Source organism: Orbicella faveolata, unplaced genomic scaffold (assembly GCF_042242905.1).
Source record: "Orbicella faveolata isolate gen_17 unplaced genomic scaffold, um_ofav_v1 contig_1, whole genome shotgun sequence".
NCBI classification, from domain to species: Eukaryota; Metazoa; Cnidaria; class Anthozoa; order Scleractinia; family Merulinidae; genus Orbicella; species Orbicella faveolata.
The window spans coordinates 7,856,116-7,875,106 of record NW_028301536.1 but is presented as its reverse complement, the minus strand read 5'-3'; the positions used below and the strand labels follow the sequence as shown (position 1 = coordinate 7,875,106).

The following is an 18,991-nucleotide window of genomic DNA, read 5'->3' as shown; positions in this document are numbered from 1 at the left end:
CGCTGTTGCTGTGCACTTAGTGGAGTAACCTGCTGGGTTTTTCAGCATTCATAATGACGTTTAAAAATCATTCAGCACTCAATCGATGGTTTGTTCGTTTCTTGAATTTTGTCATAGTTTTGATTAATTGGTAACAGGACATCGTTTCATCGAATTCAGTCTGTTATCATACTCGTGATTAACAAATCAGACTCCCGCTTTGCGGTCATCCAATTTTGTTAATCACTGGTATGATTACAAACCGAATTGGATTCCACTTAGTCCATTACCATTACTAACTTAATTTGCATAAAACATTTGTACAAATTAATCACATGACAAAGGCAGCTCAGCATTCCTGTAAATGTTTGATGACCCGCTACCTAAATTTGGACCTTGGTATTAAAAGTATGCAAAATAATTTATTTACAGCACTTTGCAAAAAACGTTACATCTCGTTAAAAAATAATGTTCTGGTCGGCCCCTACAAACATTTCACATTTACAATACTTCGCCATCTATTGGGGAACTATGCCAGTTTAGAGAACAGGAAGGATGGTGAATTTTCACTTCTGTCACAATATTCTTATGACTGATAATTCTTGTAAAGACCCTTAAGTACATATATATATACTAGTTATGCAACACTTTCGAATGGTATATCACACGAGTCACTTGCATTTTCTCAGTGTACACACAACTCTAGGCGAGTGTGTATACGGTCAAGAAAATACAAGTGACTTGTGGCCTATTCCATGGTATACCAACAAGTGAGCATTGCATAACTATTTTATACCATGCCCTAGAAAATACAATGGCCAACACAGTCAATGCAACATATGCGTGGCACATGATGGGAAAGTTGGTCGTAATACCTTTAAATATTTAACAGCTTTCCTGCATTCTGATTGGCTTTATTTTCTATGGCATGGTATAAATACATGTAGATATACATGTTAACACAACCTGCAAGAGCTGCCATCACTTTACATGTATTAAGGGCTAAGATGTTCACATACTAGAAATTAGTAATTTTTGTGGTTTTCTAAGATGCTTTATCTGTCTGTGAAGCTGGTCAATATGTTAAGGTGATTCAAAACCAATCACCAATGATTGGGCAGATTTTGGAAACCATGACTGTAGCATCAAGTGATAAACAGTGGTTATAACAACTCATCAAAATCTAAGTGTTGGAAACAATTAAATACATACATAAACTCCAGCAATTCTCTGGAATTTTGCAAGTTTGCCATTTTTAGAAAGAGCTTACAATTTGTAATTTTTTTCACATTTTTGCATAAAACATCTTGGAAACCTCCAAAAAGTTTGTTTCCATCTCACTAAGTAAACATAGGTTTGAAATGGCAATGGATATACCTATGCCTTGTTTGCATACTAGTAGAATGCAGTTTTTTGCAACTGAAATTTGTATTTTTTTTACACTAATCCCTTATTAAAAATAGAAATTTCTACAAAACTAAAATATTTTTCCTGAGCATTTTTATTATAACTTATGTAGTTACATGTACAACTGAACCTCTTAATGCACCTATCTTAGGAAACAATTTTATTTGCTCCTGTGCAAATCCAAAATGCTTGAATCCTTGTATGTGACTTTAACATGTTTATTGAGTCACGGCCAATCAGATGATAGATCAAACCACTGGCATAAATTATTACCATTTAGGGCTTCTGGTTTATTTACCTCACATCTGTTTGGTTTCCTTGACACAATGTTCTAAACGAGCTAAACTGTTGCTTCCCAATTCTGTTGAAATCATACTAAGATAGAGTTGCTTATTGTAGAACCAAAATCACCACTGAAAAACTTTTGGAGCTGTCACAGCACTTGTCTTTCTCAAGTAAATAACGAAAAGTGTCACATGGTCTTTGATGACTGAAGTCACATGAAAAATGCCAGGACTGGAAATTCAAAACCTCAGTCTCAATTGAGGGTTGGGGAGCACTGAATTTCAATCACCTTCCTTATCCTTCTTTTGAGTCTATTGTCCTTCCTTTTCGATGGTGATACATGTACAAATAATTCATTAGTGCTCCGGCTTTTGATTTGCACCATAAAAATGCCAAATTGATAATTTGATTTTGTTGGTTTACATGTGTGATTTATTTCAGTGTGTTTGTGCACAAAATGATGAGGAAACTGATGGTCTTCTACTTCAAGTATGAGCACCAATATATTGCCCAATCCTTATATGTTTGGGGTTTTGTGATAGTGAACAACTCGGACAAAATCCAGCTGATAGTAACCTGGTGGCATCCTGTTGGTCCTGAAAGATTACTAACAGCGTGATTTTAGACTAGGTCACACTACTTTTGTTGAACATAAACACATAAAAAAGTGTGACCTGGCTACACTAACTTAAATCTGCTATTAAAGAGTGGTGGTTTCTGCATACTGAAAGTTTGCCTTTAGCAATTCCTGACTTCTTTTAGAATCCTACAGGAGGCAACCAAAAAAATATAATGGTTTCGAAAAATTTATTAACTATTAATTGAAGGCTTTCGTGCAAAAAGGGTGTATATATCTTTTTGGGCTGATTTCAATTTTTTTGCAGGATCGAGCTAATTTTTGGCAGACTGACTTGTTTTGACATGAAAAGCATTGTTCCGAAACTGTTTTTGTTGATTTGCGCTTCATTTTCAAGAAATAATGTGTGCAAAAAACTCAGTTTTCCAAGGGTATCTTTTGGAGATCTTTTGTTAAACAAAAAACAAAAGAAACCTTTTGTTTTGCTAAACGATGAAGTCACCAAAGCGTGGCATTTGCTGCTAGTTGTTCGAACCAATGCAAGTTTTATTATTCATGTAATTACGCTATTCTCTTACTGTTGCTTCGTTAGCGCAAGCAAATAAGGCGCTGAATGGGCTGGGTTTGAGTTTGTTTTGTCATGACACTGGTTCAATATGAGGTCGGTCGATTTTTTTTTCTGGTCTATTTCTCTACTTCTTTCAAAAATAAAAACATATTTAAAAAAAGAAACATGCTGTCGAAGCTGCTAAAAGTAACTGTTTAAGTTCACGTTGCATCAAAATCCACCTTCAAGGGATTCACTCCAAAAGATGCGGCTCTTACCGCTATCTGGATTTGTTCTGTGGAGGCGGTGTGGCCGAGTGGTTTAGGGCGCTAGATTTGAAATCTGGAGGTCCCTGGTTCAAATCCTCCACCCTACCGCTATCTGGATTTGTTCTCGGTAGCCCCGAGTTCAACTCCTTGACCTTGTTGTGTAAATAGTCAACTGGTCAGCCTCCATCCAGTTGGGATTCTTAATAGTTTATGTTATATTTGAAATATTTGTTTATTTATTTACAATGTCCCCAATTAGCACATTTAATAGTGCTAAATACATTTGACACTTAAATAAAGTTTTATCTATTATCTATCTTATCTTGGAAAACTGAGTTTTTTTGCATACGTTATTTCTTGAAAATGAAGTGCAAATCAACAAAAACAATTACGTAACGATGCTTTTCATGTCAAAACAAGTCAGTCTGCGAAAAATTAGCTTGATCCAGCAAAAAATAAAAATCGGCCCAAAAAGCTATATATGCCCTTTTTGTACGAAAACCTTCAATTAACACATGTAGTAATTGCCAATGCCACAGAGGGTAAGAGAAAGAGAGGTCAGCCATGAACAATGTGGCAGCGTACAGCGAAAAGGAGAGGTCCAGAGTAGGGTGGCAGTCCTGGAGTGAGGTGTGTGCTGCAGTACAAGACAAGAGTCAATGGAGAATGAATGTGGAGGTCTTATTTATATGTGCTGGCCACTCAGCTGGCGCAAGGAGTTCGGTGAATTGTCCATAGTGTAAGTACTGTAAAGTTAGTCGTAATATTAGTATGTCAACAAACCGGTTCACTTGAAGATCTTCCTCTGGGAGATACACTGGCAATAGCACGAATCCAAGATTGCATTTCTTCTTCTGTTTCTCCCTGGATAATGACACAAGAATTTAAACTAATAGCAGAGATGTTAGGTGCAGTTCTAGAAATATCCATTCCACTGAAAGGGTCAAGGCCATTTCAGATTCTGCAGGGGAGAGGGATTTTGAAAAGCAAAGTTTTGAAAGGAGAGCATGAAGCATTAGGTAGCCTGTTCCAGGCTCTGGGTAGTTCAGGAGCAAAGAGCAGGAGCAAGAGAAAAAATGGGGGAGAACTGGGACAAGGAGGGGCTGTTTCCTTCCTTGCCTCAGTGCCCCCTCATTTTTCCTTCACTCGCCTCTTTTTTCACTTGTCCCCAACAACCGAGAGCCTAGAACAGGTTAGAGGCAGGGGAGAATTTTTTCAGAAGCAAAACCAGTCTTGTGTTAGTTATCTGGAATGACACCACCTTACACTTATTACATTACATCATGTATTATTTTTGTCACAACATTTTAGTTGGAAAAACCCTAGCACCATCATATTCTTTTCTTATACTCCATTCCTATTCAGAGCAGCTGAACTCCTTCAAAAGAAAAATAATGATAAAAATTTAAAAGGAGGCTTCCTGCTGTTAATGAAGTTGAAATACTTGTGAAATGCGGCTGGGAATGCTAGATCCCAGAAAAGTGCAAATCAGCTCTTACACGTCTCAAAGGTATTGGGACCGAAAACATGACTGTGTCACATCACTGAACGCGTGAAGATGTGCGTGGAGAGGGAGAAAGGTGATGGGCCAGAATCTCCAACCCAGGCTCTGCTGAAATCAATATTAATAAAACAAAACGGTGATTTACCTGAATAAAAAATGTTCGAGACTGCGTTACCACCTCAAACAGATGTTTCCTAGTGCTATCCACACTGAAATGAATACAATTTTTTCATGTTTGTAATTGTTAACAAAGTAACTTTCTGCATATACTTCTAGTGGGAGGCGTGGTGGCCTCATGGTTAGTGTACTCGTCTCCAGGTTGAGCAGTTCGGGTTTGAGCACTGGCTGGGGACAAATTGTGTTGTGTTCTTGGGCAAGACACTTAACTCTCGCAGTGCCTCTCTCTACCCATGTGTACAAATGGGTACCAGTGAACTTTATGCTGGGGGTAACCTTGCGATTGACTGGCATCCCATCCAGGACGGGAGTACAAATTCTCCTAGTCACTTCGTGCTACAGAAACTGGGATAAGCTCTGACCTGAGATGCTACTTGGCTTGTATGCAGACTTTCTATGTTTAATTCTACATGTTTAAAGTAACTGGATGTCTTCAGATTGCATCTCTCCGAAAAAAAAAATAGTCTCACTAATAGTTATGAATTGCTTTGTTACAGTGACAGTCATAGGTAACTTGTGTCTCTAAATTTTGTCAGTGACGACAAGGTTGTATACAAACATGTCATCAAGGTATTCAGTGCTGAATAACTTGATAGCTATATTACACAATAATATTAGCAAGTCCTGATACTTAACTTGGGGATATATGGTAATCACTATGTATTCTTACCTACAATTTGGCTTCACAGCTGTAATTTCTGATGTAAGAATCGCTTTGATAGGTTCCTTATCCTGTTTAAAAAATTAATCTTACAATATAATTATAGGCTCGATCCTTTTAGCTTGCACTGCCTAAATGTGAGTCACCTAGTAGACATTACTCCATGGCCAGATCATTTGACATTAAAATTGCAACAGGTTTTCTAACATTTTATCTGAAGTCTTTCATCTTAAACTTTGTCAGTAATGTTATTTTGTCATCATTATGTTGTTATCAAAATAAAAATGTTTCTGCCTAATTGTGGTAAAGATGACTGTAGGCCACTCAAAATTAATCACTTCCAAGTAATTAATGCACGATAGTAAGTGACTGTATTGAAGGTATAAGCAATCTAAATAATTAGGCTAAAAGGTTATTAATGACACATTTCATAAAATCTTAAAACTTACAGTATCATTTTCATAATATGCAAGTCTTAAACTGTCCAGCCTGAAGTATCTTTTTTTCCAGTTCCTGACCTGAAAGGAAAATGTTTTTACAACATTAGCAGCAAGTCCATATTCAAATGTAACCCAAGGAGTTAATTAAAGTAAAGTGCATAGGTTTGCTCAAAAAGGCCTTATTGTTGTATACTGTCATCCTCTTACTAGATTTTTATTAATATGATGGAAAATCCAAATCTCAGATGGTGATGTCAAAAGATCTGTCTGTCTGTAAATTCCAAATAGAAGAGAGCACCACGATGAGCAACATAGTGTGTTAGACTGACATCATTATAATTAAAATTTTAGCACCGACTTGTCAGACGAGTTCAAAGCATTACTGCGTTAATTCAATTACAAGGCTGCAAATAATTTTTGCCTATAGGCAGTTCATTTGTCAGGCCAGAACCAAATTTTACCAGACAAGGAGCCTGTTTAGTCAGACAAAAAAGTTAAGTCTGTAGCAGTTAAATTTGAGAGAGAGATCTATTGACACATACATGTATCTTAATTGGACCTCAGATGATTTAAAAATTGAAACTGCATAAAATATCGTTCACTTTGTTTCTTGAGAATCAGGAGGAGAATCAGACCCAATAGACTACTTTTGATATATTAAAATTCAGCTTGATAGTGAGGCCTAGACAACCCTCCAAGTTGCAACCATTTTAGTCACCATGGCAACTAAATTAGAATGCAAGTCGCCAGCTCAGCGACTAAAATTAACGTGACCTATGCGTCAGGAGCTTGAGCGGACTATCATGCGGAGCGAAAAGAAAAACGTTCTGAGCATTAAGAATTCACTTTGCAAAGCTAGTTGTTGTGGGATTTTAACCAACAGAAATGGAGACTGAATAAAATGAAATGTTACATGGTAAAAAAAGATCAAGGAATTGCACTCAGTTTAGCTTGGGACGCGACGAAATTCGTTCCACTCGACTGAACTTTGGCACGTGACAATTTTACTTGGAAGCGTGAGACAATGCACACAATCCGGTCATTTGCCATCGAAAAGAAGAGGAATTGCAAAGGCTTGGAAAGCTCAACGGTGACAGGATCCACAATATATTTGAGAAACATCCAGATGTATTTGAGAAACATATTTTGTTTCAGTGGACACGAAAATACTTTACAGCAAACTTGATAACACAAGCATGGGGGATTCCATAAATAAAAAAAACTGTGATGAAAAGCGGCTCGCATTTGTAAATAAATTTCACTTGTGTGAACGAACCTGGGTTTATTTTTAAATTGTCAAAGATTTCATCAATAAAAAATATCTGTCTTAGTGATTGCCCTAAAACTTGTCAAAGTATTTTCGCGTTGAGTATTCGCGTTCCGCGGTTCGCATATTAAATTCAAAACAACAAACAATTTGAGTGTGAACTTTTCTGTCCATTTCAATACAGTCTTTAATTTTCAGATGAAGCTTTATATTGTTTGCTTATTCAGGCAGAAAACGAGGTTGAACATTTAAAAAAGATCATAAGCGATAAGGTAAAAATAGTGTTCACTTTATGGTCTCATCAAGAATTTGATGCCGCCTTGATAAACACTGGAAAACTTTCTGCCATTCAGCTGCGAATGAGGCTATCTTATTTTAACTTGGTATAATCTGTGTCGTTTGCACTGCTCCTGTTGTGTGAATTATAAATGATATACACAAATATTTCTGTGTTTTGTGAAGCAACTTTTTTTTAATTTTCATTTTCATTTGATCATCAATCATTCCAATAAAAGCATATTTGAATCAACATTAGGTAGTTCTTTCACTGAACGGGACTTCAATTTACTTGGTGGTTCAAGGAAAATGTTATTAATAATACGGTTAGATAATAATAAGATTATTATTTATTATTAATTATTAATTTATGCATATATTTTGGCAACTAAAATTTTTCACTGACGACCAAACCTGAACAGTCAGTGGCCAAATGGCCACTAAGGAAAAAAGTTAACTTGGAGGGTTGCTAGAGGACACAAACAAAACAAATGAATAAACATGGTCATTCAATTTCCTTTGTTTGCGTCCTCTAAGCCTCACTGCAAAGCTGAATTTTAATATATCAAAAACGGTCTATTGAACCTATGTAAAATAGTGTTCACTTAGTTTTTTGAGGAAAATCAAACCTGTCTGGTTTCGTTATAGCCAAATCATTTTTATTTTTTTGGAAAACATTTTAAAATTCAAGGTGCCTCTGAAACCTATGCATACAATTTTTTAAAACTTTGCCAAAAGTTGCGTCTTATGGCCTCATGCACGATGTTGGTGTACAAATCAAAATTAGCAAAAATCGGACGAAATTTGTTTTAGAAATGCTGTAATTTACAGGTTATTAATTTTTTTCTCTTCAAATGAGCACCATCTTGTAGCGATTTTCATGTAGTTTCCTTCCATCTTAGCTATGTCTCAAAAGTGCTTGTGCCTTTCTTGTAAGGAGTCAAAATCACACATACTCTCCATTCTAATCTTCACAAGTAGCGTAACATATCGGGCTGTATTTTGCGTTACTCTTATCGCGCCCATTGCAGGCACGATTTGCCACTTTTGCCTTTTTGGCAAATTTTGCTTTTTGCCAAAATCGTGCACGTTACTCCTTTTGGTGGTTTTTGCTTTTGCCTTTCCTGCCAGCAAAAGAAATCGCACCCTTTTGGCTTTTTGCGTATTTTGCCTTTATTTTGAGTCCAGCAAACTGAGTTGGTTCAATTCCGAATGTAAGCTTCCTTGATCATAATACAGGTTTCGCAAGGCAAAGCGGTGCAAATTATTGTTAAAGGAGCTCTTTTGAATCATCAAAATGCAGAAAAGCGTTCTCCAGAACGCAAACTATAAGAGAACGCCACATGATAGTAAGTTACGCTATATATCGCTATCAGAGTGCTTATCAAGGATTTGGAAACGATAAAACTTTTTCAACTTTTCAACTTTCAACTTTATTGCTTCCATCACCTATTACAATATACACTATAAATCGCCTAATATTACTATTTTTTTGGTACAAAACAAGTGACGAAGGAGGCTATAGAAAAGCAAAAAAAAAAAATGCTTGAAATTATAGATCCCTAATTTGACATTTATCAACTAACTGATGATAATTATTAAACTTGAAACAACTCGAAATATCTTATGAAAAAATCAACGAAGCAATAAGTATCAAAAGCATATTTTATAAAAGGGGTATTTTGCCACTGCTGCTACCTTTGTCTATTATAGATCTTTTTATGTTATTCTTAAATAAACACATGTTTGTCCAATTTTTGTCCAGCCCGGCGATCTTGAGAAAATGACAGAACGAATCATCTCTTTCTTTTTACACGCACTAAGCAAGCAAGTTCCCTGCATCTTCTTGTCCATTTCGTGTTAATCGCGGCCATTTTGTTATTTACAACAAGCCCAAATTATGTCCAAATAAGGAAATGGATGGACGAGTCAAGTTAGACTGGGATTGAAAGGTTTCCGCATGAAGAGAAAACAAAACAAAACATCGATGTCTTGGTTGACCTTTATTACGGTGTTGTTTGCCAACTTTGCGGAAGGATCGGCGAGGATAATGTTCAATCTCAACTGAGCATTCGCCTGCGAAAATAGCATCACTAAAAGTATCATAAGGTGCTCGCTTTGGCTTTTTGTCAGTACTTTGCACTGCTTGCGTACTCCAGCCTTTATTACAGTGTTGTTTGCCAGCGCTCAAGCGGCAAAAGCGCCCAGAAGGCAAAATTAGCAAAACGACAAAATGGCAAAAATAGCGCGGGCCTGCAAGGCAAAAAAAATGCGCGATGCCGGAGGTGCGATTGGCAAAATGCAAAATTTGCGCGAAAGGCAAAAAAGGAAAAGAGCTCGAAATGTGCGAACAAAGGCGCGATAAAATGACAGTTTTTAAATTAAAAACGTGGTCTCACGCTAGTTTTTTAATCATATTTTTTTGACAGATACAATCACAAATGAAAGAATCCCACCATTTTAAAGCAAAATTTAGGTGCACTTTGGAGACACCTTCTTGAATTGAATTGTTCACACTCAGAAGTTAAAAATTATATGCTCTTATTAACCGAGCAGGAGGTCTGTATGGGAGAATCTTGACCGAGGTCGTGAGTACAGACCGAATGCAGTAAGGTCTGTACACACGACCGAGGTCAAGAATCTCCCATATAGACTGACTTAGCTCAGTTAATAAGATGTTTATTATATGGCAAAGAAGAAAACTTTAATTCCTGTAATGTAACTGGTTTGCTGACATTTCGCTTGCAAACGGAGATGAGCTTAACTTAAACCTGCCAAAATTTGCCCGTCCTCTTTACTTTTTTTTTGTCATCAGGCTTTTTGGTACTTCCATAAATGATTGAGAAGAAAACAAAAGAAAACGGTGAACATTTTTGTATTTAAGTTTGCTACTTTTAAATGCAAAATGAAACCAATCTAGATGCCGGTCTAGCTGGGAAAATCTATTTCAGCCAATCAAATTCGTGAATTCGGTAGTTCCCAGTCCTTGTGAGACACAGCCATATAATAAATAATGCACTTTCCGTTTTGGTCAAAAAATGGGGGAAAAACGGCAATTCTTGCCTAACCTGTTCTCGGAATTTTGTTATTGTTCTTCTAATAAATCTCTTTCAGACAGAAAATTTCGCTTTTTGGGGTGCACATAGATGGAAGTTTAATTCTGTGAAGTTTTACGACCACTGGCTGAATGACGAGAAATAATAAGAAATCTAGCGTGAGACCGTTTTTGTTATGCAATCGTACACAAACATCATGTGTGAGGCCTTACCCTTCTTATCATGAATTAGCTTTGGTGTAGCAAAAATCTCACTAGAGATCAGTGACCAACAAAAGGAAACATGGTGATGACCTGTCTTAGTCTCAGATTTTGCTGGTGTAGGTGTACCCAACTGTGCAAATGAAACATGAGACAACAATTTGGGCTACAAACTCCTGATGAAATTTTTTTTCAATGTACATATCAGACATGCATAGTCACAGTGTCCAACCAGGCCAAGCTTTTGCAGGGAAAACCTGAGATTTATTGGACATATGTCTGATGACCAGCTGATATTTTCAGGCTTGTATTAGCTATTACTTAATTTTGTAAAAAAAAAATAATGTACCAAAAAATAAACCTATTGTAAGTTAACCTATTCTACTCACCACTGCTCCCTTTTTCATCAAGTATCCTTGCTTAATTAGTTTAATAGTACTGGTGGTACCAGCAGAACCTGATCGTATGAGTGAATCACTGGAATAACTTCCACCATCACAGTCTGAGTCTGTCATCTACATCAGAGAATTAAAGACAGAGACTCAGCTTTGAATTAATTTTGTTAAATAGCAGTACTCAGCTGAAGTAAGGGACAAAAATGATGTAAAACTTGTGGATGAAACAAATCTGAACCCAGAGATAAAAAATAATTCTTCCTTGAACAATGAACAACTTTACTTCAACTATGTTCACTGTAATATTACTTTGTTCTAACTCTCCTACTTTAATTGGTCTGTACATAATAATAATAATAATAATAATAGACTTGTATAGCGCTAGAACTAGACAAACATACTCAAAAGCGCTTTACATTAAGTTAGAATAAATGAATAAATGGAAATCACTAAACTTTAAAACTATTACAACAACTATGCTAAACTTTAAAACTATTTCCACAAGTCAAAAGCTTTCTTAAAAAGAAATGTTTTCAGTTGCTTTTTGAAAATGGCAAGGCTGCTACTTGTTCTTATAGTTAATGGCAGCGAGTTCCATAAAACAGGTGCAGCATGAGCAAAGGCCCGATCCCCAAGTGTAGAGCAGTTGACTTTTGGAACAACCAGAAGAGATTTTGCAGACGAACGAAGAGCGTAATTAGTAGCTGGTTTCAGGGATAAAAGATCATTTATGTAGGAAGGACTTTGGTTGTGTAGTGCCTTGTAAACAAGAAGAAGCAATTTAAACTGAACTCTAAACGATACTGGGAGCCAATGTAAGTCGATAAGAGCGGGTGTGATATGATCAAATTTCGCAATCCGAAAAATCACTCTAGCCGCGGCATTCTGAACTTTCTGTAAACGATCAATCTGGTATTTAGGTAGACCAAATAGAAGTGCATTGCAGTAATCAAGGTGCGAAGATACAAAGGTGTGGATCAGTGTCTTTGTGGATTGCGCGGTAAGGAATTTTCTGATCTGTCTTATGTTGTATAGTCCGCGAAAAGCCTTGCTACAAATCTTGCCAATGTGAACATTCATTCGCATATGAGCATCAAACCAGGCCCCAAGGTTCCGGACGCTTTCTAACGGTTTAATGACAGTGTCGCCAATGATAATAGAATCAATAGATGTTTTTTCAAGTTGTTGACGGGAGCCAATAATTAGAAATTCAGTTTTCGCGTCATTGATCATTAGACGATTACCAATAAACCAAGAGCGGACATCAGCGATGCACTTTTCAATGACAGAGACAGCGTTAAATTCCGAATGGATAGAACAAGGTCGGAAGGAAAGGTAAATCTGGGTGTTGTCAGCATAATCATGGACGGAAGGGAGGTGCTGTGAAATAATGTTAAAGAGACGGGAGACGTAGAGAGTAAATAAAATAGGGCCCATACAACTGCCCTGGGGGACTCCACAGTTCAGATTGAAGTCGTCAGAAGTCTTATCACCGACAAGTATACGTTGTTTGCGACCAAACAGAAATGAGTCGAACCAATTTAAAGCAGTTCCGACGACTCCAAAATCCTGTTGCAAAATATTGAGAAGAATGCAATGTTCAATGGTATCAAAAGCAGCACTTAGGTCCAGAAGTACGAGAAGTGTCACTTGCTTATTATCCATACTCATTAAGATGTCGTTTTGAACCTTCAATAGAGCAGTCTCTGTCGAGTGATACTTACGGAAGCCGGACTGGAATTTAGGAAGAGGGGCATTTTTCTCACAATGGGCGAGAAGTTGTTGAAGTGCAGCCTTTTCCACTACCTTGGAAATGAATGGAAGATTACTGACTGGACGGAAATTCTTGTAGACCAAATCAAGTCCAGGTTTTTTCAATAGAGGGATGACAACAGCGGTTCTCCAATTTTCTGGAACGGAACCACTGAGAAGAGAGAGATTAACCATCTCAGTGATAGAGGGCGCTAATACATCAAGACAGGACTTCACGAGCCATGTAGGAAGAGGATCCAATTGACAAGAGGCATTAGAGGATTCTCGAACAATCTTACACACTTCTCCTATGGATAATGAAGAAAAATTCTCCAGATTCTCCTTCAGAGTGACAGGAACAAGTCGAGGCACTTGAACTTGAAACTTGTCAAGATTTTCCTTTATGGTTTCAACTTTTTTGAGGAAAAAGGTGCCAAATTCGTTTGCAAGCTTAGTGGGATCATCGTGCTCTGGAAGAGCCATCTCAAGTGGCTCCCTGGACAAAGAATTAACCACAAGAAATAGCTTGCGAGAGTCACCCGCACACTGATCAATTAGGTTTGAGTAATAATTCACACGTGCAGATTTAAGAGATGCAGAGTACTGATTACGAACTCTATGGTAATTATTCCAGTCTCCAGGGAGGTCAGTTTTCAAGGCTTTCTTTTCAAGGCGACGACGTTTACGCTTGAGTTGTTTAATGTCATCATTAAACCACGGGATCTTTGGACGATTTTTTATAATCCTTGTCTTAAGCGGGGCATGCTTGTCCAAAATGTCATTAAGGGTCGTGTTAAAGCAGTCGGAGAGGGCATCAATGTTGTCCCAGTGTACGCTTGCACAAAGCATAGAAGAGGCAATATCAGCTGAGAATTCGGCAATATCAATATTTTTGAGTTTACGAAAAGTCAGTTCTTTGCAAGATAAAGCTGGTCGCAGGAAACCAATAGGGCACTGAATAATAAAATGATCAGAGATGGGAAAAGTGGCTTTAGGAGAAGCAAGAACAACATCATCTGACGAACGAGTAATAATTAGATCCAAGGTATGACCCGATAGATGGGTTGGGCCAGATACGTGTTGCGAAAGACTGAACGTTTCCAGTAAATCCATAAATTTCTTGGTATCATTGTCACGGAGGTCATCTAAATGAAGGTTGAAGTCTCCAGAGATAACAAGAACCTCGGGGCACATAACAACATTCTCTAAAAACTGAGAGAATTCATCAAAGAAAACAGAGGCAGAAACCGGATGTAACGAAGAATATGGAGGTCGATACACTATTATATGTCTCATTGAGCGATTATGCACTTTAACAATCCACTCAGAATATTCGAAAGACTTGTTTTCCTTCCCATCGACTAATGCAATGTTGACAGAGTAAGTAAGTAATGGGTCGCAGCTGGGCTTCAATAAAACAGTAAAGGAATGCAGCAGCAGCAGCTGAGGGGCTGCCAAGCGGAGCATCATAACTATAGGAACAGAACCACATGCATGCATAGAAATAGAAGACCATGCAACTCTTTTCTTATGGACAACATGGTTAGTGGCATGGATCATGGGTGCGTGTGCCCCATGGCAATGATGATGACCTTGTGCAACATGACGGCCATACTATAGCTAATAGTTCAACCAAGACATGCAGCTTTGGTTTACATAGTACATCTTTGATATTGGACATCCATGTTATGATCAGTTGACACCTGTCAAAACAAGGCACCCGCTGACCAGTATCTCTTGACTTAACCAGGGGCTAAGGTTTAGAGCTCACTCGGGTTTAGAGCTCATTGAAGTTGACCGCTGCCCAGGTACTGGTTTTTGAATGGATTGCAAGCTCAAGCCAGGTTAATTTATTCAGAACTTCCACATTTTGGTTTGGCTAAATCTATATACTAAATGTTAACATTTCTCACCTTTCTGACAGGTATCCTGACCACTGCTCCTCCAATAATTTTTGTTTCAAAGCAAACACGTTCTGGTTTTTCCAGAGCACTGTCTTTATCAGCCTCTGTGTTATGATTTCCCAATTTATCTTTCCCAACCATGGAGTCTTCCGTTCTCTTAGAAGGATTCACCTGAGAAATAACAAACGTTGTAAGGTCTTCAATGACTCTAAAAAGTAAAACTAAATCCAGTTAAAGTTGAACACAAAATCAACTCTAGAGAAATTACGTCACTCTTTAAAATTTAACATGAAATGTCTACTAGAATCACGTCCCAAAGGCATCCGCAGTTAAGGATTGATCGATACCCTTGATCGACCCGCAATCAACACTCAACCAACATCTTCATCAACACTCAATCAACATCACACTCGATACTCAGTCGACACCAAATCAACACTTGATCAACATCTCTATTGACACTTGACCAACAGTCAGCCAACAGTCCACTGAGCGTTGACCGACTCATATGCATCAATCAAAAATTAGTTGCCTCTCAAATGACTGTTGACCGAAATGTCAATCGAGTGCCAGCTGATGTATCAATGGAATGTTGATTGAGTATTGATCGAGTGATGATTAAGGATCAATTGAGGGTCGATTGCCAGCCCTATCCCCCACTCGGGGGCAAGGAACTAAGCGAGGGTCGATTGAGGGTATTGATCAACACTCGACCACGGATGACTTTAGTAGGCATGATCCATATCACCTAGAGACCAGTCTATTTGTTATAATTATTTTTGTTATTTACAGAGGGCTAACTATCGGCTGTACTACATCCACTGCCTATGGTTATAGTCAAAGCCTTCATCAGGTATAGTGAGACCTATCCAGGTATTGGAAACTTTGCCAGATCAACTTGGCATTATGCTTGGGCTAACATGTGGCAGCTTTACTTTGTGATACTTACAGCAGCTTTGCGTAGTGTTCTTATCCATTCTTCAGTACCCTCTCTTGTGTCTGCCCGTACATAAAATCTCTCATTACATGTTTGAATCTCTATTAAAATAGAGAGAATGGAACTGGTGTGAGTTTAATTAGTTTACTGGTTATGTCTATTCTATTGCGGGACTTTTAAATCAATACTGACAGTTTGGGAGAAAAAGAAAAATTGTGACATAAATGAATGAGAGTTCAATTCTCTCTCTATATTTACTTTGACTTCATTAGGTTTAGAAGGCAGCAAACATTGAATTTGATTTTTGTTATTACACTAGAAAACACATTTACACATACCTATAGATCCATCATACTTTGATTTGTCCTCAGTTTTTGATTTGTCCTCAATCTAGTATTGAAAAACAAAACAAAACAGATCATGAGACATTTGAACATGATTTAATACAGAATATAGTTAGACCATAGATGCAACAATCAGCTGAATTTACTTTGCTTTTAAATATCTGTTAGTGACCTAATATGAAATGAGCAAAGATGTCAAACCTTGGTTATGAGCCTGATGTTAATTTCACCTTCATAAGCATCCCAATCCAAGTATTCTTCCTGTGACGAAAGACCAGAGAGAACAAAATCATATGCAAATCACATGCACCTGTAGATCTGCATGGCCAATCGATGGCTCAGAACTTCTTTCAGCAACACAGCATACTTAAGCATGTCATGTACATGCTTCCTAAAATGGTTGTGATTATTTCAATTAGTGTCAGATCAGCTCAGATAGAGGGGAACACCGCAGAGTGCACCCCTGACTAACACCAAGGATCATCACAGCTATTGCCCCATCTCTTTAACAGAACTTTACACACATGTGGTCCATGATGGGAGTGTATGAGGAGTTCTGACAATCTGTTGCATAAAGTGATTCATGGGAAAAAGGTTCTCTCTCTCAGGTTCAATTTACAGTGAACATTTAATATATTTACTCAAGATCCAGAAATGCTTGAGTGATTATTTAAGTCCACTACATTAGTTCCAAAAAATTTTGGACAATTTTATTTTTGGACAAAAAAAGTGTCCGGAAACCACACCGTCCAAAATTGTTGCATGCCAAAATTTTCAGCATCCAAATTTTTTTTGCAGTACAGTATAAAATTTTTTTAAGTAGCTCCAAAGCTCTTAGTTTCCTTTATGAGGTGAACTCTGGTTGAGACATGTAACGGCTTGATACGATTTGCATTAATTTCTCCACTGTATATCTCTAAAACCTCGTGGATGCAGTAAAACTATCATTTTCACAGATGTTTTTTCAGTCTGATTCGTGTTTTTTAGGCATGAATTTACTTTAGCTATGTTTTATCACAGTCTCCAAAATCTAAAAAAAAACAATAAAATAAAATTTAAAATAATAATAAATAACTAAATAAATTTAAACATCCAAATTAAAACATCCGAAATTTTAATGTCTGAAATCTTTTGCAAGTAATGTCATAATGTTCAACAAATGGTACTTCACAAATGATGATAACTTCAAAGCAAACAGTTTTAATGCTAATGTAAGTTTAACATCAGTAAAAATGTACTGGTTGTCATTTTAATGTTAATGTAAATGTTGGTAGTCTGTATAGGACCAAGTGTCCCACAGAAATTGAAACTTGTCCTTGTTTCAGTGTTGTAAAATTGAACAGCTGCGACAGGGAGTATTTTGGATCACGTGTACTAAAGGCATCCATGGTCCAGTGTCAATCGATACCCTTGATCAATACCCTCAATCATCCCTTGATTGACCCTTGATCGGCCCTTGATCAGTCAACCCTTGATCGATACTCGAACAACACTCCATCAATACCTTGTTTGACAATTGATCGACATTCAATCAACATCTCGGTCGACAGTCAGTCAAGAATCGCCTAATTTTCGATCAACGCATATGAGTTGTTCGACACTTGGCCGACTATTGACCGACTGTTGATCGAGTGTTGATCGAGTGTCAATCAAGATGTCAATTAAGTGTTCATCAAGTATGTCGATTGAGTATTGATCCACTGAGCACTGATCGGGATGTTGATACACAATGGTATCATGTCTGCTGTTGATGACATATCAGCTTTTGAACAACTGGGCCTGGAGTGCTAACCATTACAAAGGTTACTGTACCTTATCTTACCAATCAATAGTTCAAATTGACATTGTTTTGACAACTTAATTAGTTTCCAATTGTCTCAAAACTAAAATGTTTAATTACCTAAATTAAATCACACATAACAAATGCAGTGTGGTTTCAAACGTTTTTAAACAAAAACAACAAATAAAACATTTAACAATAAAGTAACTGCATGTATTATTATTATGGTATTCACAAAGCAATTTGTATGTTGTCTGATGCTGGAACTTCAACTTACAGAACAAAACAAGTTTTAAGTCACTACACAAGGCAACCATTGCTAAGAGACTTCAGCTAAAGAAGCTCAGCTGTAATAAACTTATCAGAACAGTGGTACAGAATTTCCGGTACAGAACTGTCAAAGTGGATTAACTAATTAGTATAAGTGCAGAATCCTGCATGCAGTTTCAAATTAGAACTTTCAGAATTCTGAATTTAGTTGTTTATTCTATCGCTTCCATAGCAGTGATCATTTGTACTGAGAATACACAATTCAACCTAGTCTCGAGTGGCAATAATATTAAGCTTATCATTTATGGTGTCCCGTCAAGTTATTTCCTGTTTCTAAAATAAACAGCCTGTTTCGTTCATACATGTCAATGGCTACCGATAAATAGAAACGTTCTGTTCGAATTTTCGCTGTAAAAATTGCATAACCTAATACGAAAGGAAAATATCTTTCCATCAAGAAGACGGAAGTGCCGATGCATATACATTTTAAAATGTGCTAATTAGGTAAGATTACTATTTGTCTTGTTGATCTTGAAGTTTTGCATAGTAAATTGAAGAAAGACAAATCTTAGCAGAGTCTTGGCTCACCTTAGCATTGAAGGGAGAAAAGTATCGCAGTAAACATTTGTCCTCGTCCAGAACAAAGTAGTAACGATCCCAGTGACCATCCACTTCTTTGCGATTGAGCGTTCCACAAAATCTTCCTTCTGAATCTCGAAGAGGCATGATGCCTACCAACCTGCGTGACGGCAGGCGCGGGAAAGTGCTAGAAACTGTTCACTAAACTGTCGAGCGAAAACCTCTAAACTACAAACAGTCACGTCCGTGAACCATAACAAAGTTAGTTTGCTGATTTATCTGCAGAGAGAAACTGCACACTACGCGAACTGAAATACAGTTCGATATCCGTTCTTGCACCTTTGTAAGTAAATAAATTCTCCGAGTCTAGTTTCGGTTTTCTTCG

General features: G+C 37.4%; 1 protein-coding gene across 1 annotated transcript; it reads right to left on the bottom strand.

The window, feature by feature from the left end:
- Positions 1-381: 381 nt before the first annotated feature.
- LOC110052741 (pleckstrin homology domain-containing family A member 1-like) lies at positions 382-18,987 on the bottom strand. The gene is made up of 11 exons (XM_020758907.2): positions 18,616-18,987; positions 16,179-16,238; positions 15,972-16,023; positions 15,646-15,734; positions 14,706-14,867; positions 11,035-11,160; positions 5,856-5,924; positions 5,416-5,477; positions 4,714-4,777; positions 3,848-3,928; positions 382-2,437 (listed from the first exon to the last, which is right to left on the bottom strand). The coding sequence occupies exons 1-11, from the start codon at positions 18,751-18,753 to the stop codon at positions 2,372-2,374; spliced, it is 969 nt and encodes a 322-aa protein (XP_020614566.2). The 5' UTR covers positions 18,754-18,987; the 3' UTR covers positions 382-2,371.
- Positions 18,988-18,991: the final 4 nt, after the last annotated feature.

Bases quoted from the DNA above. Each gene is read 5' to 3' on its own strand.
- LOC110052741 (XM_020758907.2), bottom strand. From the start codon at position 18,753: ATGCCTCTTCGAGATTCAGAAGGAAGATTTTGTGGAACGCTCAATCGC. The intron at 14,868-15,645 runs GTAAGTATCACA...GTTATTTCTCAG, and splicing joins GAACACTACGCAAAGCTGCT to GTGAATCCTTCTAAGAGAAC. The intron at 5,478-5,855 runs GTAAGTTTTAAG...TTTTTTAAACAG, and splicing joins CATATTATGAAAATGATACT to GATAAGGAACCTATCAAAGC.